At 44.9% G+C, this 26,182-nt stretch overlaps 2 protein-coding genes across 6 annotated transcripts in view; one reads left to right on the top strand and one right to left on the bottom strand.

Moving 5' to 3' along the window:
- LOC105493433 (ankyrin repeat domain 13A) overlaps positions 1–12,648 on the top strand; it is a 42,285-nt gene extending 29,637 nt beyond the window's left edge. For 3 of the 5 annotated variants that reach the window (XM_071071143.1, XM_071071139.1, XM_071071141.1), the window contains 7 exons: positions 104–165; positions 892–1,025; positions 1,865–2,022; positions 3,060–3,173; positions 6,197–6,357; positions 9,467–9,534; positions 10,587–12,648. In XM_071071143.1, the coding sequence (XP_070927244.1) occupies positions 104–165; positions 892–1,025; positions 1,865–2,022; positions 3,060–3,173; positions 6,197–6,357; positions 9,467–9,534; positions 10,587–10,782 (893 nt within the window). In that variant the 3' untranslated portion in view covers positions 10,783–12,648. The remainder of the gene's footprint in view (positions 1–103; positions 166–891; positions 1,026–1,864; positions 2,023–3,059; positions 3,174–6,196; positions 6,358–9,466; positions 9,535–10,586) is intronic. The other 2 variants (XM_071071142.1, XM_071071140.1) reach the window with 1 other exon arrangement.
- A 1,745-nt stretch (positions 12,649–14,393) lies between these two features.
- On the bottom strand, positions 14,394–20,773 carry C10H12orf76 (chromosome 10 C12orf76 homolog). Its single transcript, XM_071071138.1, has 2 exons — positions 20,468–20,773; positions 14,394–15,689 (listed from the first exon to the last, which is right to left on the bottom strand). The coding sequence occupies exons 1-2, from the start codon at positions 20,712–20,714 to the stop codon at positions 15,604–15,606; spliced, it is 333 nt and encodes a 110-aa protein (XP_070927239.1). The 5' UTR covers positions 20,715–20,773; the 3' UTR covers positions 14,394–15,603.
- Between the last annotated feature and the right edge of the window lie 5,409 nt (positions 20,774–26,182).

Here is a 26,182-nt window from a genome sequence, read left to right as displayed (position 1 = left end):
TTTCCTAATGAGGTAGCTTGGACCGGAAACTTTAATGAAGATCTTTTTTTATAGCCACAAGTAAGATATAATATTAGACTTTAAACTTCCTCCCTCTCTGTAGCGGACAGGAACCCGCTGGAATCTTTGCTGGGAACTGTGGAACACCAGTTTGGTGCACAAGGGGTAAGTTGAGGCAATGAGCTTTCATTGCAGTTAGATGAAAGGAAACAACTTGTCTATGCCTGGGATGGCATTTACTGGATCCTGAACAGCCCACTCTTTGTAAAGGCCAAAGATACCCCCAAGCTGGAATTTGAGATACTCTTAGAAGAGAATTAGATGAGTGAATCTTTGAAAACAAAGATTTTAGAGGAGGGGTAGTGATTATAGAAATCAGGTGCTTCCCCTCTTATCCATTATAAACGAGGGGACTCTATAGAAATGGAACTTAAAAAGGACTCAGGACTTTATATTGCAACAGAGCACCTTAACAAATATTTCCTTACTCAGTGCTCACAGTAACTATGTGAACTTGGCACAGTGGATGTCTCTGCAGGACAGAAAAATGACCTTTCCACTGTCAAAGCTAGACAGGGAAACAGCTAGAACTTCAACTCCAAGTCTTCCAAGTCTCATGAACTTTCAGATATTTCTCTTTCTTTCTTTGCTATAATCAGGAGATAAAAATTTAAAGGAGAGTAGAGAAATATTTTGAAATGAAGAAATCCGTTAGACTTGCCATGTAGTTTGGTGATACCCTCATAGATTTTCTTGTTCCATTCAAAAAAGTTAGTGAATAGAACTTCCTGGTCTTAGCTGGTTAACACGTCCACCTCAGACACTGAGTGCCGTAGGCCTTCACTTGTGAACATCACTTGGCATTTCTGACTCTCCTGAGTTCTGGCTCAGCAGGACCTCACCACGGAATGTGCTACTGCAAACAACCCTACAGCCATCACGCCTGACGAGTACTTCAATGAAGAGTTTGATCTGAAAGACAGGGACATTGGAAGGCCGAAAGAGCTGACGATTAGAACACAGAAGTAAGAGAGGTTCAGCTGCCATTTTCAACCTATGTATGTTTCAGAAATTGTGCTGTTTTATGGTGTTATGTTGAATCATTCCACTGCTCCCCCACCCCCCTTTTTTTACGGGGGAGACGGAGTCTCGCTCTGTTGCCTAGGCTGGAGTGCAGTGGCACAAACTTGGCTCACTGCAACCTCTGCCTCCCAGGTTCAAGCAATTGTCCTGCCTCAGCCTCCTGAATAGCTGGGACTACAGGCACGTGCCACCATGCCCAGCTAATTTTTATATTTTTAGTAGAGACAGGGTTTCCCCATATTAGTCAGGCTGGTCTCGAACTCCTGACCTCATGATCCGCTCGCCTAGGCCTCCCAAAGTGCTGGGATTACAGGCATAAGCCACTGCTCCCGGCCTCCTCTGCCCCTTTTTATAAAAAATAATTTTAAAATTACTTTGCCATGAAAGCCAACAGTAGATTGTTCATGTTATTAGCTCTTTTCCAAATAGAATCTAGATTGGATGTAAGAATGCCTTTTTTTTTTTTTAACTGCTAACCAGCTTCAGCTGATCAAATTCAAATGAAACTGTTTCCACCCACTATCATTTCTTCATGCTTGCTGTCAATTAAGACTTGGATAGTGGCAGGTTGTCATGCAAGTCGCTTGCCTTGATTTCCAGATTTTAGGGTGATGTGAATTCCTCGTCTCCCTAGACATTTGACCTTTAATAGGTCCGAATTAAGAGATGACTGGACAGAGTGTAGAGTAAGGCTGCTGTTGTCTAGCCTACTGCATAGCAGTAATCTCCTTTTCCCATCTGGTGGAGATGGCCTCAGTCTTTTCTCGGTTGAATTCTTCAGGTTTAAAGCAATGCTGTGGATGTGTGAAGAGTTTCCCCTCTCTCTCGTGGAGCAGGTCATTCCCATCATTGACCTAATGGCTCGAACGAGTGCTCATTTTGCAAGACTGAGAGATTTCATCAAATTGGAATTCCCACCTGGATTTCCTGTCAAAATAGGTACTGCTAAATAAACTTTAGCAACACTTGGAGGTTCTGCCCATGTTTGTGGGTGGCAGCATGTGGGTGGTGGGATGCTTCAGGGAATTGGAATGCTTTAGGTCAAAGTAGCTTATAGACATAATGGAGGAGGTGAGAGTTCTCCTGTGGTTTAATTTGATTTAAAGAAGTGTTATGATTGGTGGTTCATTTTGCATATCAAAATCAAGAGATCTCCAACCATCATTTCTATTTGCAAATGGTGCTGACAGATGTTAAAAGGCATAAAAACATGACACAGTCATTGTTTTAATGTCAAACCTTACTTCAGTGAGACTTCAAATTAGATAATTATTTGAGGAAGACAGTTAACACCAAGATTCTTTGATACATAAATATGATCTACATCCCAAGCTAGTATGCATAAAGTATGCATAATGCTGTATATATGTGTGTGTGTGTGTATATATATATATATCATACATACTACTCATGAAGAGTATTAATTTTGGATAGTTGTATGTTCATGATGCTTGAACCCTAGCTCGATCACTTACTCACTGTGATCTAGGAGAAAGTACATAACCCCCTTTTTTTTTTTTGAGACGGTGTCTCGCTCTGTTGCCAAGGCTGGAATGCAGTGACATGATCTTGGCTCACTGCAACCTCCACCTCCCAGGTTCAAGCAATTTTCCTGCCTCAGCCTCCTAAGTAGCTGGGATTATAGGCATACACCACCACGCCCAGCTAATTTTTGTATTTTTAGTAGAGATGGGCTTTTATCATGTTGGTTAGGCTGGTCTCGAACTCCTAACCTCAGGTTATCAGCCCGCCTTGGCCTCCCAAAGTTCTGGGATTACAGGTGTGAGCCACCGCGCCCAGCCGAAAATACGTAATTCTCAGTCTCAGTTTTCCCATCTGTGTATTGGGGAGGGTTGTTATGAGGCTTATATAAAATTATACTTATCAAAGTACTTGGCATAGTAAGCACTTAGTAAATGATAACTATTATTGTTATTCTTAGTAAAGTTTACTTATAAAAGTTTTTATTTTGTTAGAAATTCCCTTGTTTCATGTCTTAAATGCACGGATTACATTTGGAAATGTTAATGGCTGTAGCACTGCCGAAGAATCTGTATCTCAAAATGTGGAAGGGACCCAGGCTGATTCAGGTAAAAAAATAAATTAAAAGTTTAGTTTTGTTATTTAAAAAAAATTTTATGGCTGGGCATGGTGGCTCATGTCTGTAATCCCAGCACTTTGGGAGGCCGAGGCGGGTGGATCACCTGAGGTTGGGAGTTCGAGACCAGCGTGACCAACATGGAGAAAACCCGTCTCTACTAAAATATAAAATTAGCCAGGTGTGGTGGCACATGCCTGTAATCTCAGCTACTCGGGAGGCTAAGGCAGGAGAATCACTTGAACCCGGTTGGGGGTGGGGGGGCGCAGAGGTTACCGTGAGCTGAGACTGTGCCATTGTACTCCAGCCTGGGCAACAAGAGCAAAACTACATCTAAAAAAAAAAAATTTATAATTCAGTCATCATATTCATAATTCACTCTGAAGCTGGAATATCTGAGGGAGTCTGTGTTGGATGAAAGAAAACTTTAGATTTAGTTTAGATTAAACAAATAAAAACTTGTAGTATATGTATGATCCTAGTTATATTAAAAAGACAGGATGTTCTTAAAAATCAGCTTTATTGAGGTGTAATGTACATACAATAAAATGCTCTCATTTTAAGTGTGACGGTTCAGTGCATTTTTTTTTTTTTCTCGAATACAGAGTCTCACTCTGTCACCTAGGCTGGAGTGCAGTGGCACAATCTCTGCTCACTGCAGCCTCTGCCTCCCAGGCTCAAGCAATTTTCTTGCCTAGTCTCCCAAGTATCTGGGAATACAGGTGTGTGCCACCATGCCTGGCTGATTTTTATATATTTATTAGAGACTGGGTTTCACCATGTTGGCTAGGCTGGTCTGGAACTCCTGACCTCAAGTGATCCACCCACCTCGGCCTCCCAAAGTGCTGGTGTGAGCCACCATACCCAGCCACATTTTGACAAATGTATGCATCTATGTAACCACCACCACAGTCAAGATAGACAGCATTTCCATATGCCCCCAAATTTCCTCACGCTCCCTTGCCGTCAATACAATTCATGTTTTTAGATGCAATTGTAAACGGACTTATTTTCTTACTTTCATTTTCCAATTACTAGTATATAGAAATATTATTGAGTTTTGTATTTTGACCTTGAATCCTTTTTAAAAATTTTTTTAATCTTTTTTTTTCTTGCACAATTGCATGGCCGGGATTGACCTTGTTTATCTTGTAACATGGCTGAATTTACTTGTCTTACACTTTTTTGTAGATTTCTTAGAATTTCTTACATATATGGTCATGTTGTCTATTAATAAAGAAAATTTTACTTTTTCCTTTCCAATCTTTAAACTTTTTATTTCTTTTTCTTGACTTATTGGACTGACTAGGACATCTAGTACAATGTCAACTAAGAGGGGTAGGAATGGCTATCCTTCTCTTGTTCCTGGTTCTAGGGGAGGAAGGATTGTTATGCCATTAGGTTTGATGTTATCTGTGTAGGTTTTTTGTAAATGTCCCTTATTAGTTGAAGGACATTATTCTCTTATATTTCTAGTTTGCTGAGAGTTATTACCATTTTTAAGTATTAATTTTTGTGAGATGCATTTTCCGCAACTATTGTGATGGTCCTATGTTTCTCCCCTATAGTCTACCAATAGGAGGAATTAAAAGATAGCATTTTAATGTATATAAATTAAGACTTCAAATGAAAACAATTGAACTCAACAATAATATACAACTTTACGTTCCCATGTGGCAGTAAAGTTGGGTGATACGTGTTCATGAGGTTGTGCAGCTGAGGAACACTCATGTACTCTTGGCAGGAAGAGGAGATCGGTATAGTTCTTGAAGAAAACATTTGGCATTACTGTGTAAACTGAAGATGTGTATGACCTACCAATTCCTAGATGTGTACCTAAAGAAACGTATGCACATGAGCATCTGGAGACCCCAGTACTGGGCAGCAGCATCCACTCATAACAGCAGAAACCTGGAAACAACCCAGATGTCCTGAGATGGTAGAATGTGCTATTGTGCTCTATTAATACAACAGAATAACATATAGTATTGAAAATAAACATTTATAGCTATGTGCGTCAAGACTGTTGAATTTCAAAAGCATAATGTTGAATGAAGAAAATCCAATCTGAAGAATAAATTCCAATGATCCATTTATGTCGAGTTCACAAACAGGCTAATGCAAACTGTTAGGATGATATACATGTGGCAAACTCCAGAGAAGAGCTAGGCAGTGTAAACAACTATTCTGAATTATGTATTTACCTCTGGAGAGGAAGAAGGGGATATTGTTAACAAGGGATGTGCCTGTGGTATGTTATTGATGGTATTCTTTTTTTTTTTTTTTTTTGAGATGGAATCTCGCTCTGTCGCCCAGGCTGGAGTGGAGGGCAGTGGCGCGATCTTGTCTCACTGCAAGCTCTGCCTCCCGGGTTCACGCCATTCTCCTGCCTCAGCCTCCCGAGTAGCTGGGACTACAGGCGCCCGCCACCACGCCCGGCTAATTTTTTCTTGTATTTTTAGTAGAGACAGGGTTTCACCGTATTAGCCAGGATGGTCTTGATCTCCTGACCTTGTAATCCGCCCACCTCAGCCTCCCAAAGTGCTGGGATTACAGACGTGAGCCACCGCGCCCGGCAGTTATTGATAGTGTTCTGTGTCTTAGGTGAAGGGCACACAGGCATTTGTTTTATTATTATCATTTTTGAGTGTTCAGATATTTTATAGATACTATCTTTTATATATTTACCACGTATCTTCGTGCAAAAAGAAGAAACACATTGGTGTGACTGTGCATATGTGTTTAGAGGGAGAAATCTTCGCTTTTCATTTCACAGCCTTGTGTATTTTTTATGACTATGTATTCATTTTTTCCACTAAAATCAAGGAAAAAGAAAAAAGCTGTATTCTGTCACTTTTTTCTGTCATGCTTCCTCAGAATCTCTCATATAATAGTAAGCCTTGATTATTATAATTTTGAGCCTTTCTTTTTTTTCTAATGTAAAACATTTTTGCAAAAAATTGGAGTGAAAATGTAATGAACTCAGACACTGGACGGTTGCCTTTTGTGTTTCAGCTTCCCACATCACAAACTTTGAGGTTGATCAATCTGTGTTTGAAATTCCCGAATCTTACTATGTTCAAGACAATGGCAGAAATGTGCATTTGCAAGATGAAGATTACGAGATAATGCAGTTTGCCATCCAGCAAAGTCTGCTTGAGTCCAGCAGGAGCCAGGTGGGTTTATCAGAATAAATGGCAGGGCTTGGGAGGTCTTACCCTCTGGGTTAGCCTCAGTGTTTGGCTAATCTGAAAGATTTATTCTAAATATCAAGTTTGACACATTCATGGTATTTGCATAGGTTGTACTTTGTGCATCTGGTCTTCTTACAAAAGCTTGTTATGTAAGAGATCGTCTACGTAATCCCAGTCAGCACCATTCACAAGATGTCTTCAGGCAGACTTTCCTTTTCCTCATTTTCATGCACATAGCTTGTAATTCTGTACTTTTCAAGATGTGCGTCATTTTCTAGTACTGAAGCAGTAAATTCCTGCTGAATCACACCATCATATTTTCCCTGAAGGATTACCTATGTGTCTGTAGTCTCAGATGAAGGTCGTGAAGTGGATTTGAATCCCACTCCCTCCACAAACGGTATCATCTCCCTAAACTCTCTCTGGGTCTCTAGTGAAACAGAAAATGAAGGACGGGACAGACCTGTGTAAGCTGTAGGGTGTGTGTGTGTGTGTGTGTGTCTTTTTGTTGTTTTGTGTGTGTGTGTGTGTGTGTGTGTGTCTTTTTGTTGCCCAAGTTGGAGTGCAGTGGCTATAAGCTGTAGGGTGTGTGTGTGTGTGTGTGTGTGTCTTTTTGTTGTTTTGTGTGTGTGTGTGTGTGTGTGTGTGTGTCTTTTTGTTGCCCAAGTTGGAGTGCAGTGGCTATTCCCCGGCATGATCATATTGTACCCTAAAACTCCTGGGGTCAAGAGATCCTCCCACCTCAGCCTCCCAAGTAGCTGGGACTAAAGTCATGCACCACTGCACCCAGTAGAACAGTTGCCTTTTATTGTCGTATGTGGTTCTCCCTCCATGCCTCACCTACCTGGGACAGTCCAAGGCTTGAGGTCCTCCTCCCCTAACATCAACTCCTTCCATCTCCTTCCTTCTGTGGCTCCTGGCTCTACTAGGGTAGGGTCTGGTCTGCCTCCAGCACCCTCTGGTATGTCCTGGGTTCCTGCAGTCCATTTATTTGTTTGTTTCTTTGTTTGTTTATTTTTTGAGACGGAGTCTCTCTCTCTCTGTCGCCCAGGCTGGAGTGCAGTGGCGTGATCTCAGCTCACTGCAAGCTCTGCCTCTGGGGTTCATGCCATTCTCCTGCCTCAGCCTCCCGAGTAGCTGGGACTACAGGCGCCCACCACCATGCCCGGCTAATTTTTTGTATTTTTAGTACAGACGAGGTTTCACCATGTTAGCCAAGATGGTCTCCATCTCCTGACCTCATGATCTGCCCGTCTCGGCCTCTCAAAGTGCTGGGATTACAGGCGTCAGCCACCGCGCCTGGCCCATTTATTTGTTAATTGACTTTTTCTTCCATTCTTCATTCAGATTTTGCAGAGTACCTTCTTTGTGCCAGGCTCTGTGCCAGGTGCTGGGAATTCTCTGGGAAGCAGTCCCTGCCTTCACAGGGCTGCTGCTTTGAAAATAGTGCTCACACTCCAGTGTTCTCACTGGTTTAAGCTTGTAGCTTTCTGGTTCTATTCCTGAGTCTTAGTGCTTGTGTAATGTGAGTCTACCTCCTCCACTTCCCCCTGCCACCACCATGGCCCCATTCCCAGACCTATTCAGTTTTCCAAGCCAGACCCCAAAGCAAGCATGTTCCCTTTGGGAGGCCTCCTGGGAGAAGACCCCTGGACATCACCATCAGCCTGGTATGCTTTTCCTTTCCCTATGTAAGTGAGCTTAGCTCCACTCGCCAGCTCCCAAGAAGCTTCATAAACCTTGTTGACCATAAGTTTTAACAAGTGGAGTAGCCAAAGTCAAAGACTACCAATATTGAATTATGTCTTCTAATCTTGCCCTAGAAGAATTATTGGCCGGGTGCAGTGGCTCATGCCTATAATCCCAGCACTATGGGAGGCCAAGGTGAGAGGATTGTTTGAGCCCAGGAATTTGAGACCAGCCTGGGCAACATAGTGAGATCCTATCTCTACCAATATATATATATTTTTTTTTAATTTTTGAGGCAGAGTCTCACTCTTTTGCTCAGGCTGGAGTGCAAGGGCACAATATTGGCTCATTGCAGCCTCTGCCTCCCAGGTTCAAGTGATTCTCATGCCTCACCCACCTGAGCAGCTGGGATTACAGGTGGGTACCACCAGACCCAGCTAATTTTTGTATTTTCAGTAGCGATGGGTTTTCACCATGTTGTCCAGGCTGATCTCAAACTCCAGGCCTCAAGTGATCTGCCAGCCTTGGCCTCCCAAAGTGCTGGGATTACAGGTGTGAGCCACCGTGCCTAGCCTCTACCAAAAAATTTTAAAAGCCAACTATGGTGTTTTGCATCTGTATTCCCAACTAGTCAGGAGGCTGAGGTGGGAGGATTTCTTGTGCCCGGAGGTCAAGGCTACAGTGAGCTACGATCACACCACTACCCTTGAGCCTGGACAACAGAGTGCGACCCTGTCTCTAAAAAAACAAAAACAGGCCGGGCGTGGTGGCTCAAGCCTGTAATCCCAGCACTTTGGGAGGCTGAGGCGGGTGGATCACGAGGTCAGGAGATCGAGACCATCCTGGCTAACATGGTGAAACCCCGTCTCTACTAAAAATACAAAAAACTAGCCGGGCGTGGTGGCTGGCGCCTGTAGTTCCAGCTACTTGGGAGGCTGAGGTGGAAGAATGGCGTGAACCCGGGAGGCGGAGCTTGCAGTGAGCCGAGATCACACCACTGCACTCCAGCCTGGGCGACAGAGCATGACTCCGTCTCAAAAAAAAAAAAAAAAAAAAAAAACAAAAACAAAAACAGAAACCTGCTTTGGTCACCTGAACTTTGCCCAAGGTCAGCTGTGTTTCTCTTTTTCGTTGTGTATATCTTCCACTTGGGTTAGCTGTATTTAAGAGATGGATTTTGTGAGAAGGATGAGAAGGCTGTGGCTGTGAGTTAGGCTGTGGCATGTTACTAGCTGCCACTTAGGTGTTGTTTTTGAGGTAACCCAAGTCCCTGTTAGGTAGCACTATCGATAATGGTCATGGAAAGACTTTTAATTTGGTTCTTGCTGCCATTGTTTCCTTTCCAGAATGGCACCAATTTCTCCTAAGACATATTCATGTCTATCATATTTGTCTTTGCCAGGAACTTTCAGGACCAGCTTCGAATGGAGGGATCAGCCAGACAAACACCTATGACGCCCAGTATGAGAGGTGATTGACTGATGTGACTGTGGATTAAACCAGGATGGACACAGGCCTGGACACAGGCGGGCAGACGCGTGGCACTGTGCATTTGGTCCCCGGGCAGATGCACGGTGCCACACACTGGCAGGAAAGACTAGAAAAAGTAGGCCGAGCGCGGTGGCTCACGCCTGTGATCCCAGCACTTTGGGAGGCCGAGGCAGGCAGATCATGAGGTCAGGAGATCGAGACCATCCTGGCTAACATGGTGAAACCCCGTCTCTACTAAAAAAAAAAATACAAAAAATTAGCTGGGCATGGTGGCGGGCACCTGTAGTCCCAGCTACTCGGGAGGCTGAGGCAGGAAAATGGCGAACCCGGGAGGCGGAGCTTGCAGTGAGCCGAGATCATGCCACTGTACTCCAGCCTGGGTGACAAAGCGAGACTCCGTCTCAAAAAAAAAAAAAAAAAAAAAAAGACTAGATAAAGTAATTGGCTCTCCTGCTTCCTCTTGTGGCAGTTACTTATTATAATAACTCTGGACTTGATAGCAAGTTTCCAGGAATGAGTGATAGAATTTCTGACTGGTTCACAGGTCAGTGCCATTGGGGGAAAGGTACTGAGTCAGTGTTTTCTGATTGGTTTGATCTTCTGTGAATGATGTATGACCACAGGGCCTAGATGTCCTCAGTGGAAAGTTTATATAATTGTAAAGATAAGGAAGTTTGTGGGAACAGCTGCAGAGATTTAGGGAAAAACTGCAAGGATTCATTTTACGAAGACTTTTTATATACTTAAGGTGTCTGTGAGAGCCCGCTGATGAAGAACTTGTTTTGCTTTAAAACAGATCCAAGTTCAATTCCCAGCCCTGTCACTTACTGGTCGGGTGGTCTTGGGCAGGAGTGTGGGGTTTCTCACCTGTATACAGCACTTACACCCCCAGAGTTATGTGGGATTAAATGGCATCATGCATATTAAATGCCTGGCACAGTATGCCCTTGGTAAGCAGTTAAGAAATGTAGTTACTGCTGCCACCATGATGATAGTAGTGACTCTCCCTTTTTATCTGTTTTCCAACCCAGGGCCATCCAGGAGAGCCTCCTCACCAGCACAGAAGGCCTGTGCCCCAGTGCCCTGAGCGAGACAAGCCGTTTTGATAATGACTTGCAGCTGGCCATGGAGCTCTCTGCCAAAGAGCTGGAGGAACGGGAGCTCCGGCTCCAGGAGGAAGAGGCTGAGCTCCAGCAAGTCTTACAGCTGTCACTCACTGACAAATAGACCTTTTGGCCTGTGGGTTGCACAGAGCAGAGGCTCTGGGCTGTCACAGATGCTGTGTCAACCAGAGCCCCGGGGCTGAGGGCCTGCACCTTGTGTGCGTGCAGCAGACAACAGCCGCCCCTTCTTTATGCAGAGGTGCAGAACCAGGGACTCCCAGGCCCATCCAGGCCGCTCCCTGGGGTGGAGAAGGGACCAGGGATTGCAGGCCCCATCTCCAGGCTAAGGGGAGGAGAGCATCATCACTTTCCATTAGCTGTATTGGCTTGCAGGTCACATTTTTACTACCAGCTTTAGACAAAACCCCAATCCCCGCAGGTTTGTAGATCAATTTTTATCAAGGAGTGATAACAAAACAAGTTATTGCAGAGTCAGGGTGCTTTTATATATGAGAGCAGCAGCCGCCTTTGTAAAGTGTGGTCTATGAGAATTGGAGACACATCTTTACTGTTCACCAAAGAAATGGGTAATCTGTGCTGATCTACTCCTTATTTTTACCTTTTTACAGGGTTTCTAGGATATTGTCATTATTCTTCCTTCATCTCTATCTGATTCCATTCCTTCCACACCCAGCTAAAGTTAGAGGAGATACATATAGAATCTATTTTAGATTATTGTTAACTATTTGCATCAAATTAAGATACACAAATGGCCATGGATGTTGCCTTCGCCTTAAACATTACTAATAGTTTCACATCACCTCACTGCACGCATCGAGGGATCTGATTTGAATTTGTAAAGGCAATTCTTTTGAGAGCAGGATTCTCCAGGCTAAATCAAAGGCAGCTAATCCTGTCCCTGAAGGAGCAGCTAGGGGAACCTGAGGCTTGTTCTTGAAGTGGGCAAGCTGGCCAAAATATTGGAACACACAGAACCAAACCAGGTGCGTTCCACACCTGCACGAGTGAAGGATTTCCACATAGACACCTAGGAAGAACCCACTGCATGCCCTAGACTCACTCCAGAGGAAGGATGGATTTGTAACCAGAAAGGGAGCTGAAAACCACGGAGCTCCATGGCTCTTCATTCAAAAGGGAAAATGATGATTCCATGTTGCTTTTCAGAGTTCAAATCAACATCTTTCTGAATAAATCTATTTTTTAACAGAATCTTTTTATTATTTGTAAAAGATATAAGAACAACTATTCCCATCAGTAGCAATACAAGGTTATACATTTTAACCAGATTTTCTCAGGCCTTTTTTGGATACCTTTAGTAGTTAACTCTCTTTTGTCAAACCCTCCTGTAAATAACCATCGCACAACATACAGAAGCCTGGGGAATACAGCCAAGGGCACTGCTCACTGTGGCCCATGTATTCGTTCCCACAGGCTGCACTGAAATAACTTGGTAAACAGTACCCTCCTCCATTTTGTGTCTGTTTCCTCTGTTGTGCTTCTTTGGGGATAGGAAGACAAACATAACTACTATTCCAGGTGTTGCCAGTGAAACGTTCCCAGACACAAAGAATTGTGCTTTTAATTCCATGTCACCATTTGCCTTTTTTTTTTTTTTTTTTGTCATGGTCTGACCAAAATTCCTTCCCTGCACAGCAGGCCAGTATAGGCAACGCCACATTTGTTTCAAATACGCAATGTGGCATTTTGTTTACTTCGCATTTGCCATGAGCAAAAACACTTCTTGGAATGGCTGCAGCGAGGCTGTGTCATTGGCTTACAAAGGTGACTCATAGGTAATTTCTGTGTTTGCATTCCACTGCTCTGCTCCCTAAGGTCCTTGACTTTCTCCCCTGGAATTCACTTAAAAAGGGACTGAGCATTGTGTCAACCTGTTGCAGCGTTTTTCATATATGTGTTCACTCTAAAAATGCAAATAAAGACGGCTTCCTTAGAGGGTGCTCATACAATATTCCAGTCTTTGAGTCTTTTTTCTTTCCAGTTTTTTCTAGTCACTGGATGTAGTGACCACACTTCCTGTTACGTATGTCAGTAGAACATTAGAATGCCTCACATTGCTCAGTTCATCACTGCAAAGGTGGCATGCTGCTCCCAGCCTTCCTGCCCAGGTTAACAAGCCCCATGCTGCTTATTTCAAATGGAAACTAAAAGCAAGCCAGTGTTGGGCTGTTCTGACACCCCTGTGTTCCTCCTGGAGGTAAACTGGCTCTTGTAGGGTAAGGGAAGCCCAGCCAACATCAAAGCTCTGCATCAATGCTATCCCTTGAAGCCAAGTGCTTTATGAGGCTGTTCCTAGAAGTCCAGATGATAAGGCTTCCAAACTCTTCCTATACCTAAATATGTTGGCATTAAAAACAACGGCAGTGGCCAGTAGAAACGTGTGGGTTCCAAAAATGAGGCTGTATTTCTGGGAAGATGTAAAGGAGCTGCTTTGCTTTTGGGGGAAAGTAGATATCAATACTTGAAGCTACAAGAACACTATGAAGAAAAACATTACTCCTTCGGGTCAAGGGGTGCAATGACTATGGATTATTTAAAACTGAAAAGCTAAGCTTAGGTGGCCCAATATCAGCAGAAAGTTTTTATTTTGTTTTTCTGAGACGGAGTTTTGCTCTTGTTGCCCAGGCTGGAGTGCAATGGCGTAATCTCGGCTCACTGCAACCTCCGCCTCCCGGGTTCAAGCAATTCTCCTGCCTCAGCCTCCTGAGAAGGTGGGATTACAGGTGTGTGCCACCATGCCCAGCTTTTTGTATTTTTAATAGAGACAGGGTTTCACCATGTTGGCCAGGCTGCTCTCAAACCCCTGACCTGAGGTGATCCACCTGCCTCGGCCTCCCAAAGTGCTGGGATTACAGGCATGAGCCACCGCGCCCGGCCAGAAACTAATTGAGCAATTTCTGCACGTTAGACACTGCTAGGAACTAGGTTCTAGACACTGCTAGAACTTAGGTTCTATAAACAAGCTTGTCACACTACATAAACGTGGCATGTCAAGGAAGTGGAAGTCTGCTCTAAATAATGACAGGAAAGGGAAACTGTCACAACTGCCAGCTTGGTCACAGTCTCCTGCTGACCATAAATGACATCAAGGAAGATGAACTGGATATGGAAATTTCCAGTGATTCTGTGGTGCAATGAATGATGGAGTTCAAAGTACCACCTAGACCTCTGTTTAGAAATACATAGGTTTAAGCCTGAGGTCCAGGTGGAAAAAAATACAACATGCTGATATGACTCCACAGCCACTAAATCACAGGCAACACTAGGAGACTTCCTAATCTCAACTTTAGGCCAGGTGCAGTGGCTCATGCCTGTAATCCCAGCACTTTGGGAGGCCGAGGCAGGTGGATCACCTGAGGTCAGGAGTTTGAGACCAGCCTGGCCAACATGGTGAAACCCGATGTCTACTAAAATACAAAAAAATTAGCCGGGCATGGTGGCTCATGCCCATAATCCCAGCTACTCCGGAGGCTGAGGCAGGAAAATCGCTTGAACCCAGGAGGTGAAGGTGGCAGTGAGCTGAGACCACACCATTGCACTCCAGCCTGGGCAATAGGAACCAAACTCCATCTCGGAAAAAAAAAAAAAGAAAAAAAAAAATTTCACTTCACAGAGCTTCTTTAAGTGATTAGATCAAATTCAAACATACCCACATTTCAAACACTTGGGAAATAATTGGTGGAGTAAAACAATATATAGGATTTTACTTTAATTTTAATTGACATTTTGCTCAAAAGCACAGAACAGTGAACATTTCAATGGCTCAATGTTACAAGATTACAAACAAAATCCCTAAGTTAAACAGTTACAGTATCCTGCTTCAGTTATTTCACATTAAATGCAGGTTGTTAAAATCAGTGCTGTGCTTGAACACAAGATAAGCATTTCAATTTAATAACAAAATTAAATCTAGCACCTTGAAATAAATATTGATGACCGCTTTATAAGTATGAAAGTATTATTTCAATAGGAGGAAAAAATCCAGTTCACCAACAGTGCAAACTAATAGCAGCATTTTCAAAGCGGAGATGAAATTTGTGTAAACACACACTGGCGGGCACAGTGGACATGCACTTCTGGCTGGGCCCTCCCCACCCAGGGATGAACAGAGCGCCTGCTGAGCCTTTTACATTCCAAATCTGGAAAGCTACCTCAAGTTTCAGACCGTGGGCTATACAGACTCAAATGCAGGGCAACGGAGATCAATGTGTTTAAGCAGGATGGGGTCCTTTTTTGTGAGAGGCCAACCTAGTAACATTTCCAGTCCAACCCCAGAGCCTTCCAGGCCAAAGGTGCATGTAGTAACAGGTCTACCTGATGTGACCCTGACTTCAGGGGGAGCACCTGAGTGCAGGGCCGGGTGCAGGTAAGGAATGAGGGCCCAAGTTCCCCACAGCTGACACCACTTTGCAACCAGCGCATTCTAGGCCAACTCAAGTGAGATTAAAAAAAAAAAAAAAAAAAAATTCTGTGATTCTTAACCCACTGTAACCAAATGGTTCTTAAATAGGGAATGTCTACATGGTAAGTCTCCCTCTGTTAACATTTTCAAGCATTAATGATGAGTTCTTTCCAGTGTGGTTCTTACAGGCACTCACAAGGTGAATGTTTTCTTTCTCATGAACACTCCATCTTTACACTGACCTTTGGAGTTTTCAGGTCTTACTTTTAACAAGTACAGTCAGAAACACTGAGAAGCAGATTCAGGGGCCAATTATTTGCACTACAGTGTTAGGAAAAAATAATTTCTAGTAGATGTTTTCTTCTAATTCATTTAGCGTTTACCAACTGTCCAGACCAAAGGTCATTTCCAAGTAGGAAAGTTTTGATTCCAACTTCTCCATTGACCCGTGTGCAACACAACTTATCCTATTCCCAAATACTCATTGAAGAACTTGTCTGGCTGTCACCGACGCCGAATGGGCTTGTAGACACAAAATGCCATAAGGATGACAGTCACCAGCAGGATGCTGAAAATGGTTCCCATCAACACTGCAAAGGGAAAACAGGTTACTTCCTAATGGCAGCTCCAGGTTAGGCAATTCATCTACTCACTGCCAATGATTTATCAAATGCCACTTGCTGCCAGGCACTATGTCAGGTGCTGTGCAAACAGCTGTAAACAGATCCTCTCTCCAGTTGTCTCTATGTATAGTGGGGGGGAGAAACAAACAGGTGAGAGCATTTCACATATCTTGATATACCATGAAAAAAACAGTAATGGGCTAGGGATGGAGACGGGGTGGGCAGCAGGAGGTAGGACAGTCAGGAAGCATCCGAGGAGGAGACTCACAAGCTGAGACAGGCCGAGTGTGGTGACTCATGTCTGTAATCTCAGCACTTTGGGAGGCCTAGGTGGGTGGATCACTTGAGGTCAGGAGTTCGAGACCAGCCTGGCCAATATGGTGAAACTCCATCTCTACTGAAAATACAAAAATTGGCCAGGCATGGTGGCAGGTGTCTATAGTCCCAGCTACTTAGGAGGCTGAGGCAGGAGAATCGCTTGAACCCAGGAGGCGGAGGTTATAGTGAGCCGAGATTGCACCACTGGGAGACAGAGTGAGACTCCATCTCAAAAAAAAAACCAAAAAAACTGGGACCTTACGAGTGAGGCTCTGCAGGGAGAGTGCTGCAGTCCCAGGGATCAGCTAGGGAAGGGCCTTGAGGCCAGTATAAGCTCAACACACTCAGTGAACAGAAGGGAGGCAACCAGGCAAAGAGTGCAGGAAGAGAGGCAGGAAATCAGGCCAGAGAGGAAGGCTGGGGCCGGTCTGTACAGGGCCTTGGAGACCATGAAGGAAACATGGATTTTAAGTTTAAAGAGAAGCCACTGGCGGGTTGTAGGCAAAGGAATGACATCATCTGATTTAGTTGGGAAAAAATATTCCTCTGGCTTTTGTGTGGAGAATTGTCCGATTATAGTGGGGCAAGAGAGCAGGATGCCCAACTATACCTTTAAAGCCATTAATAAAAATCTGGAGACTTAATGAAGTATTTCAGTCTCAAGATGAGTCTCAACAGGGCCTTATGAGCAAAGAGGCAACTAACCCACAAATCTGTTATGTTTGGCCGGGTACGGGGGCTCATGCCTGTAATCCCAGCACTTTGGGAGGCCGAGGCAGGCGGATCACGAGGTCAGGAGTTCGAGACCAGCCTGGCCAATATGGTGAAACCCTGTCTCTACTAAAAATACAAAAAAATTAGCTGGGCGTGGTGGCGTGCGCCTGCAGTCCCAGCTACTCAAGAGACCGAGGCAGGAGAATCACTTGAATCCAGGAGGCAGAGGTTGCAGTGAGCCAAGACTATGCCACTGCATTCCAGCATGGGCAATAGAGGGAGACTCCGTCTCAAAAAAAAAAAAAAAAGAAAAAAAAAATGTTGTTTTTAAGACTAAATTTCACATCTGAAATTTTCAACGTGCTCAGGTGAGAAACGGGAACTACAACTGATTACTCAAGTTGAGCCCTGGAGGTACAGGATAAGGACCTGGGCTTTAAACTACTTCATAACAAAAAAGAAAAAAATAAACTAGCATAACCAGCAACCATTCAGAGGTTTATTCAATAGCAGCAGTGATATGCAATCTTGTTTCTGTGACTATCTCAGTGATCTTGAGAAGCATTCAAAACCAGCAAATGTACACTGACGTGTGTCTGTAGCAATGTGGGCCCATCCCAGGTTTCAGCTGGGGCCTAACCATAGTTGTTTTTCAGTCTCATTACTGTTCCTTTGAAAAACTAAGATTTAGTCAGGCGAGGTGGCTCATGCCTGTAATCCCAGTACTTTGGGAGGCCAAGGCAGGCAGATCACGAGGACAGGAGATTGAGACCAGCCTGGCCAACATGGTGAAACCCCGTCTCTACTAAAAATACAAAAATTAGCTGGACGTGGCGGTGGGCACCTGTAATCCCAGCTACTCAGGAGGCTGAGGCAGGAGAATCGCTTGAATCCTGGAGGCAGAGGTTGCAGCGAGCCCAGATTGCACCATTGCACTCCAGCCTGGGCGACAGAGCGAGACTCCATTAAAAAAAAAAAAAAAAAAAAACAAGATTTGATCATAGTTTTACTCAAATCAGTAACTCTGTAGTATCTGTGACACGCCCCCCAACATACCCTCCACGCTTAAAACAGTTATTATTTTAAAACCGACTATACAGAAAAATCAGGCCAGGTGCGGTGGCTCAGGCCTGCAATTCCAGCACTTTGGGAGACCAAGGCAAGCAGATCACCTGAGGTTGGGACTTTGAGACCAGCCTGACCAACATGGAGAACTGAAGAAACCCTGTCTCTACTAAAAATACAAAATTAGCCTAGCATGGTGGCACATGTCTGTAATCCCAGCTACTTGGGAGGCTGAGGCAGGAGAATTTCTTGAACCCAGGAGGCGAAGGTTGCAGTGAGCCGAGATCAAGCCACTGCACTCCAGCCTGGGCAACAAGAGCAAAACTCAGTCTCAAAAAAAAAAAAAGAAAAGAAAACTCATCTTTTTTTGGTGAGTGAGGGGGAAGAAGGAAGGAGAAGGTGTCAAAGACAGTATGTCATAACTTCAAAGGCCAGAAGTAATTTTAAGATCTTTGTCAAATAAAATCTACAACCTACGTGAACTAAATGTCACGTCTTAAAATAGCCCTTGTTAACTGAATACCTGCCCTAATTTCCAAAAGTCCTGAATTCTGAGTTTCTATGGTTTGGACTACAACTGGACTTAAAGTTGTCTTATTCTATTTAAATAAACCATTTTCTTGCATCTCGCATTTTGGAAGCACTCTAAAAAATATTTAAAACTCCCAGCTGTGTGCGGCAGCTCAAGCCTGTAATCCCAGCACTTTGAGAGGCCAAGGCGGGCGGATCACGAGATCAGGAGATCGAGACCACTCTGGCTAACACGGTGAAACCCCGTCTCTACTAAATATACAAAAATTAGCTGGGCATTGTGGCGGGCGCCTGTAATCCCAGCTACTCGGGAGGCTGAGGCAGGAGAATCACCCGAACCAGGGAGTCAGGGGTTACAGTGAGCCAAGATCGCGCCCTTGCACTCAAGCCTGGCGACAGAGCAAGACTCTACCTCAAAAAAAAAAAAAAAAATTTAAACTCCCAAAGCAGAAATGCAGAAGATTGGAATTGGGGGATGGAAAATCTACCTTTAAAAAATAAAAAATGCCAGGCGCAGTAGCTCACACCTGTAATGCCAGCACTTTTGGAGGCTGAGATGGGCAGATCACTTGAGATCAAGACTTCGAGACAAGCCTGGCCAACATGGAGAAACCCTGTCTGTACTAAAATTACAAACATTAGCCAGGCACGGTGGTGGGTGCCTATAATCCCAGCTACTTGGGAGACTGAGGCAAGAAATCACTTGAACCTAGGAGGTGGAGGTTGCAATGAGCCAAGATCACGCCACTGCACTCTAGATTGAGCGACAGAGTGAGACTCCATATCAAAAAAAATAATAATAAAAGTAAAATTTGAAAAGAAGCTTAAAACCATGAGTTGTTAGGTACACAGTGGCCATGCATTTGGGTCCTGATCAATTCTCCCACTCGCCATCTTTTCACTTCTCCCTACACTTTGCATGCAGTGACAGATGCCTGAATGGCAGCCCCAGGCAGAACCTTAAAAGAATGTTTTAGGCCTGGCGTGGTGGCTCACGCCTGTAATCCCAGCACTTTGGGAGGCCGAAGTGGGCAATTCATGAGGTCAAGAGATCAAGACCATCCTGGCCAACATGGTGAAACCCCATCTCTATTAAAAATACAAAAATTACCTGGGCGTGGTGGCTCACGCCTGTGGTCCCAGCTACTGGAGAGGCAGAGGCAGGAGAATTGCTTGAACCCAGGAGGCGGAGGTTGCAGTGAGCCAAGACCGTGCCACTGCACTCCAGCCTGGGCAACAAGAGTGAAACTCCGTCTCAAAAAAAAAAAATACCTACTGTATAGAACTGTCTAGGACAGCATTTCTCAAACTATCTATGGCAAAGGAGTAGTTTTTATAATTTCTAGTCTAGCACCACTGCACTCCAGCCTGGGTGACAGAGGATACCCTATGGTAAAAGAAAAAAAAAATAGGGCTGTAAACCGTACATTTCTCATTAAGTTACTGTAAGGCTCAAATGAATTCGCGTATACAAAGTGTGTAGCACAAGACATGGGATGTAGGAAATGCTCAAAAACTGTTACCATTTTTGCAATAAATACTGGCTCCTCTGGGAAAGAAGAGGGGTGAGGTAAATGATGTGCCTTGTTGTGAGCATGAGCCCACACAGCCAGCGAGGAGGGGACCCAGACTGAGACTCAGGTCTCCGGATTGCAGTTCATTCATGGGCAACTAGTACATATTGAGATCCTACTGGACACCATGTCTTGTGGGTGATCCACCCGAGGTGGGTGGATCACTCGAGGCCAGGAGTTCGAGATCAGCCTGGCCAACACAGTGAAACCCCATCTCTACTAAAAATACAAAAATTAGCCAAGTGTAGTGGGGTGCGCTTATAATCCCAGTTACTCGGCAGGCTGAGGCAGGAGAATTGCTTGAACCTGGGAGGCGAAAGTTCTGGCACATACTGAGCACTTGCTGAGAGGTAAAGCTCAGGCCTTCTGCCCCAGGCTTTTGGAGAGGGAGTCTCGGGGCCCCCTGAGAGGCCTCACCTGCACCCCACGCCCTCGCCCATCTCCCCACTCTATCCCCTGTCCGCTCCGTAAGCCCGGCTCCAGCACCCGGAGCGGTGAAAGCTCGGGCACTACCCGCCGCCCGCCAGCTCCAGGACCGCTCACCCAGGTTCTGCCCGCGCAGCACCGCGTACGGCCGGCTCCGCTCCAGCGGATCCACGGGGCTCGGGGCCTCTGCATCCCCGACCAGGAAGCTGCAGAGGCCAAAGCACAGCCACGGTAACGCCGGACGCAGCATCTTCCCCAGCCCTGCAGAAGCAGAGAGGCCACTTCCGTCGCAAGCCCTGCCTCTGTCTCCTCCCAGGTCTCTCTGCGTCGCTGCCACCGCCCTTCGGGCGCGCCTCATTGCCATGGTAACTGTGCGTCCTGGTCTAAGTTCCGCTTCTGCCCAAGATTTGTTCCGGATTAACGTTCCTCAATAAGTAATGTTTCCCTCCGACAAACTTTCCGTACCGATCAACTTTCCGTCTGTGCCAACGTTCTGCCGCGATTACCGTTCTGCTATGGTTAGCGTTCCCTTATGCATTGGGGTAGAGGTCTTGTAGGTCCATTTGGGGCCTATTGAAGATTTTTTACGAATCCATGCATTTTCTTATTAGACCTTCATTACAGGCCCGGAAAATAGATACTGTGTTTCTGTTGTAAAAATGCCACCTTCTCAGGGAGCCCTTGCCCAGACATCCTTTTCTAAAATTGCAACCCTCCTTTTCCCTTAATGTACATTCTCCCTACCTTCGTTCTCTTCCATTCCCCGCATTCACTTTAGACTCATCACCATTTACCTTATACATTTGATGTGCATTTGATGATTTTCTGAGGACCTGCTCTGCCGTAGCATGTGAAGTCCATGAGCACAGCGATTTTGTTCTTGCTCTCTGCTCCTTCCCAGAGACTAGAAGAGTAGCATATTATATTCAGTAACTGCTGAATACATGAGGGAACTGAGCTAAGTGTTTGGCCCAACACTGCACACACAAAGTGGCAGAGCTGGAATTTGACCCAAGCATAGTTTTGAATCTGGAGGCTTTACCACCTCACACATTGCCTCACCTCCTGAAGGCTTGATTTGTAGTGGGATTAGTATCATCTACCTCACAATGGATGTGTAATACAAATGTCAGAGGCGTGTGAACCAGAGCAACTCTATCTTAAATAGGAGCTGGGTAAAATGAGGCTGAAACCTACTGGCCTGAATTCCCAGATGGTTAAGGCATTCTAAGTCACATGATGACATAGGAGGTCAGCACAAAATACAGGTCATAAAGACCTTGCTGATAAAACAGGTTGCAGTAAAGGAGCTGGCTATAACCCACCAAAACCAAAATGGCGACAAGAGTGACCTCTGGTCCTCTTCACTGCTACACTCCCATCAGTGCCATGACAGTTTACAAATGTCATGGCAACATCAGGAAGTTACACTATATGGTCTAAAAGGGGGAAGCATGAATAATCCACCCCTTGTTTAGCATATCATCAAGAAATAACCATAAAAATGTCCAACCAACAGCCCTCAGGGCTGCTCTGTCTATGGAGTAGCCATTCTTTTATTCCTTTACTTTCTTAATAAACTTGCTTTCACTTTGCACTGTGGACTTGCCCTAAATTCATTCTTGCACTAGATCCAAGAACCCTCTCTTGGGGTCTGGATCGGGACCCTTTTCCTGTAACGTATTTCTGGCAACCACAGAAGGAACTATAGTGCAAAAACCTGACCCAATGGCTAACTTCGGGTGTTGGGGTCCTGTAACACTACCAGGTGCTCGCCTGCAAAGGGAAGGTGTAATCTGCCATGTTAAAGACACTGTGCACCAACTTCTTCACTCCGTTCTCCATGATCTCCTCTTTCACCTCTGCTATCCTTTTCACCTTGCTGTGCACAGAACTGATGGCAGGCTTTTTCCACTGGTACAGCTTGTCACTCACCAGGGCAAAGCTAAATGGCAGACACAGGAAAGCATCAACGGGAGGCATAGCACAGTGGGCTGGGAGGCAGGCTCTGCAGGCCACTTCTGTTCCAATCCTAGCTCTGCTGCACGACTTGCTTCCGTGTGACTCGTTTTCCCTCTCTGCACAATGGAAAGCATAGTCATACCTACCTCATGAATTGTGAGGATAAAATAATACATGTCTGCAAACTCCTTTGCCCAATATCTGGCACATACTGAGCATTTGCTATAGGTAAGCTACTGCCCCCAATCTCTTTTTTTTTTTTTTTTTTTTGAGATGGAGTCTTGCTCTGTCACCCAGGCTGGAGTACAGTGGTGCGATCTCGGCTCACTGCATGCTCTGCCTCACAGGTTTAACTGATTCTCCTGCCTCAGCCTTCTGAGTAGCTGGGATTACACGCACACACCACCACGCCCGGCTAATTTTTATATTTTTAGTAGAGACAGAGTTTCACCATGTTGGCCACGCTGGTCTCGAACTCCTGACCTCGTGATCTGCCTGCCTTGGCCTTCCAAAGTGTTGGGATTACAGGTGTGAGCCACCACACCCGGCCCCCAATTCCATTCTTTAACATTGCCTAAAATGGACCCTCATAGATAGGACAGTTTCTCCAGTCATAAAATCCCACTCCAGTGGGTTCACCAGCTTCGTCTGGAGGCTCAGTAACACATCAGCGCCTTCCAGTCTAAGGCTGTGTCTGGTGCATTTTCAGAAACACCCACTTGCTTTATCAATAACATTGAAAATGGCAGCTACTCTCTCTCTCTCTTTTTTATTCTAGAGAAAGGGCCTTGCTCTGTTGCCCAGGCTGGAGTGCAGTGGTGCAATCATAGCTCACTACAGCCTCTAACTCCTGAGCTCAAGTTGATCCTCCCACCTCAGCCTCCTGAGTAGCTGGAACTACAGGTGTGTATCACCACGCCCAGCTAATTTATATTATTTTTTGTAGACCCGGGGCGGGGGAGGTCTCTTTATGTTGCCCAGGCTGGTCTCGAACTCCTGGCCTCAAGCGATTCTCCACCTTAGCCTCCCAAAATGTTGTGGTTACAAGTGTGAGCCACCACACCAGGCTGCAGGAGCCACTCTTTATTGGGAACTTAATACGTGCCAAGTGTTCTACATGCATCATCTCCTTTAATCCTCACAATTGTAGGAGATAGTTACTGTGATTGATTGCATGCATGCGCCATCACGTCCAGCTTAAAGGGTTTGTTTTAAATGCTTTGTTTACTCATTCAGAGTTTATTTATTTAGTCCCTTCTCTCTGCCCTGCTGCTGAGTGATATTAGCAAGTCTAAGATGATGGCTTCCCTCTATGAGCTGACCTTGGGAAGCTGAGACAGAGTGGGCCAAGACTCAGCTCCAGCTGTTCTCCACATTGGCTGTGTAACTACCCAGGGAGCTTTCAAAATTGCAGCTCCCCAGTCCCATCCCTGGAGACTATGATTTTGTGAGTCTGGGGAGTTATCCAGATACCTATATATATTTTAAAAGTTCATGGCTGGGCTCAGTGGCTCATGCCTGTAATCCCAGCACTTTGGGAGGCCGAGGTGGGCGGATCACAAGGTCAGGAGGTCGAGATCATCCTAGCCAACATGGTGAAACCCCGTCTCTACTAAAAATATAAAAATTAGCGGGGTATGGTGGTGCATGCCAGCTACACAGGAGGCTGAGGCAGGAGAATCGCTTGAAGCCAGGAGGTGGGGGTTGCAGTAAGCCACTATCGTGCCACTGCACTCCAGCCTGGTTACAGAGCTAGACTACGTCTCAAAAAAAAAAAAAAAAAAAAAAAGTTCCCAGGTGAGACTGGGCACAATGGCTCACGCCAGTAATCCCAGCACCTTGGGAGGCCGACGTGGGTGGATCACTCAAGGCCAGAAGTTTGAGAGCAGCTTGACCAACATAGTGAAACCCCATCTCTACTAAAAATACAAAAATTGGCCAGGTGTGGTGGTGTGCGCCTGTAATCCCAGCTACTCGGGAGGCTGAGGCAGGAGAATTGCTTGAACCTGGGAGGCGAAGTTTGCAGTGAGCCGAGATTGCACTACTGCACTCCAACCTGGGTCACAGAGCAAGACTCTATCTTGGGGGGGGAAAAAAAAAGTTCCCAGCTGATTCTAATGCATAGCCAGGGCTGAGGACCACTGGGAGGCTCCTGAAAGACAGCTCATATTTGACAATAGCAAGTACATTTGAAGAAGAGCATTCCTCATGACCCAGCAATGAAACTCTTACCTATGTGCCCTAGAGAAACTCTTGTCCATGTGCCGGAGTTACGGACAAGAATGCTTCTGCGGCATTGCTTGTAAGAGGGAAAGCAAGAAATAACCTAAATGTTCTCAAACAATAAATGGATAAATTGTTGGATTCATACAATGGGATGCTTTGGACCAGGCGCAGTGGCTCATGCCTGTAATCTCAGCCCTTTGGGAGGCTGAAGCAGGAGAGTTGCTCAAGCCCAGGAGTTCGAGACCAGCCTGAACAACAGGAAGAAACCCTGTCTTGACTAAAAATACAAAAATTAGCTGGGTTTGGTAGCACATGCCTGTAGAGATGGAGGCCAAGGTGGGAGGATTGCTTGGGCCCCAGAGGTCAAGGCTATGGTAAGCTGTGATTGCACCCCTGTACTCCAGCCTGGGCAATAGAGCAAGACCCTATCTCAAAAAAATAATAAAATAATTTTTAAAATGGGATGCTTAGGAGCAGTGAAAATGAATTAACTAGAGCTGTGCATATCAACATGGAAATAACCTAACATTGAACAAGCAAAGCAAGCTGCAGTGTGATATAAAGTTTAGAGAAATCCAAAGCAACATCATGTACTCACAACTACCTATACATGAATGTGCATAGCAGCACTATTCACATAACCCAAATGTTCATCTATGGATGAATGCATAGGCAAAATGTGGTCTATCCATTCAATAAGATGAGATATTATTCAGCCATAAAAAAGGAACAGAGTACTCATACTGCTATAACATTGATGAACCTTGAAAACATTATGTCTGCTACCTCAAAGAGGCTAGTCACAAAAGGCCACACATATTGTATGACTCCATTTATGTGAAATACCCAGAATAGGTAAATCCATACAGACAGACAGTAGATTTGTGGTTGCAGGGGATACAGGGAGGGAGAAATGGTGAGTGACTACTAATGGGCATGGGGTGTCCTTTTGGGGTGATGAAAATGATCTGGAACTAGATAGAGGTGGTGGTTGCACACCTCTCTGAAATGCCACTGAATTGTTCGTGTTTACAGTGGTTAATTTTGTGTTATATAAATTTCGCCCCAATAAAAAAGTAAAAATTAAGTATTTTTTTACATATGTAGACATATATGTGCTTAGAAATATAAAAACAAGGGAATGACAAATGTCAAATTCAGGATTTTATTTAGAGATGGAGTCTTGCTATGTTGCTGAGGCTGGAATGCAGTGGCTATTTCACAGGTGCAATCATAACACACTACAGCCACAAACTCCTGGGCTCAAGAGATCCACCAGTCTCAGCCTCCCACAGTGGGACTGCAGGTGCAGCCACTGTGCCGGGCTGCAGGGTGTTTATAAAGGGAAAGGAAAGAGAATGAGAAGAAGGATGCGTTTGCAGGGAGCAAAACTGGATTAGTAATGCTTTATTTCTTAAATTGGATGGTGGTATGTGGGTGTTATATTATTCACAATACATTTTAGTATTTCTATAGCATTTATTTAAAAAGAAAGATTGTCAAGAAAGATGTTGGGGTAAGAGGTAGGAGATACAAATTTGAGAGCATATATGAGACGAAGCTTTTTTTTTTTTTTTGAGACAGAGTCTCCCTCTGTCATCCAGGCTGGAGTGCAGTGGCACTATCTCTACTCACTGCAACCTC

The sequence above is a fragment of the Macaca nemestrina genome, chromosome 10 (genome assembly GCF_043159975.1).
Source record: "Macaca nemestrina isolate mMacNem1 chromosome 10, mMacNem.hap1, whole genome shotgun sequence".
Lineage (NCBI taxonomy): Eukaryota > Metazoa > Chordata > Mammalia > Primates > Cercopithecidae > Macaca > Macaca nemestrina.
Note: the sequence above shows the minus strand (reverse complement) of the source record. Positions and strands in the feature narration are given on the sequence as shown.

Bases quoted from the DNA above. Each gene is read 5' to 3' on its own strand.
- C10H12orf76 (XM_071071138.1), bottom strand. From the start codon at position 20,714: ATGGCAATGAGGCGCGCCCGAAGGGCGGTGGCAGCGACGCAGAGAGAC. The intron at 15,690-20,467 runs GTGAGCGGTCCT...TTCCCTTTGCAG, and splicing joins GCTGCGCGGGCAGAACCTGG to TGTTGATGGGAACCATTTTC.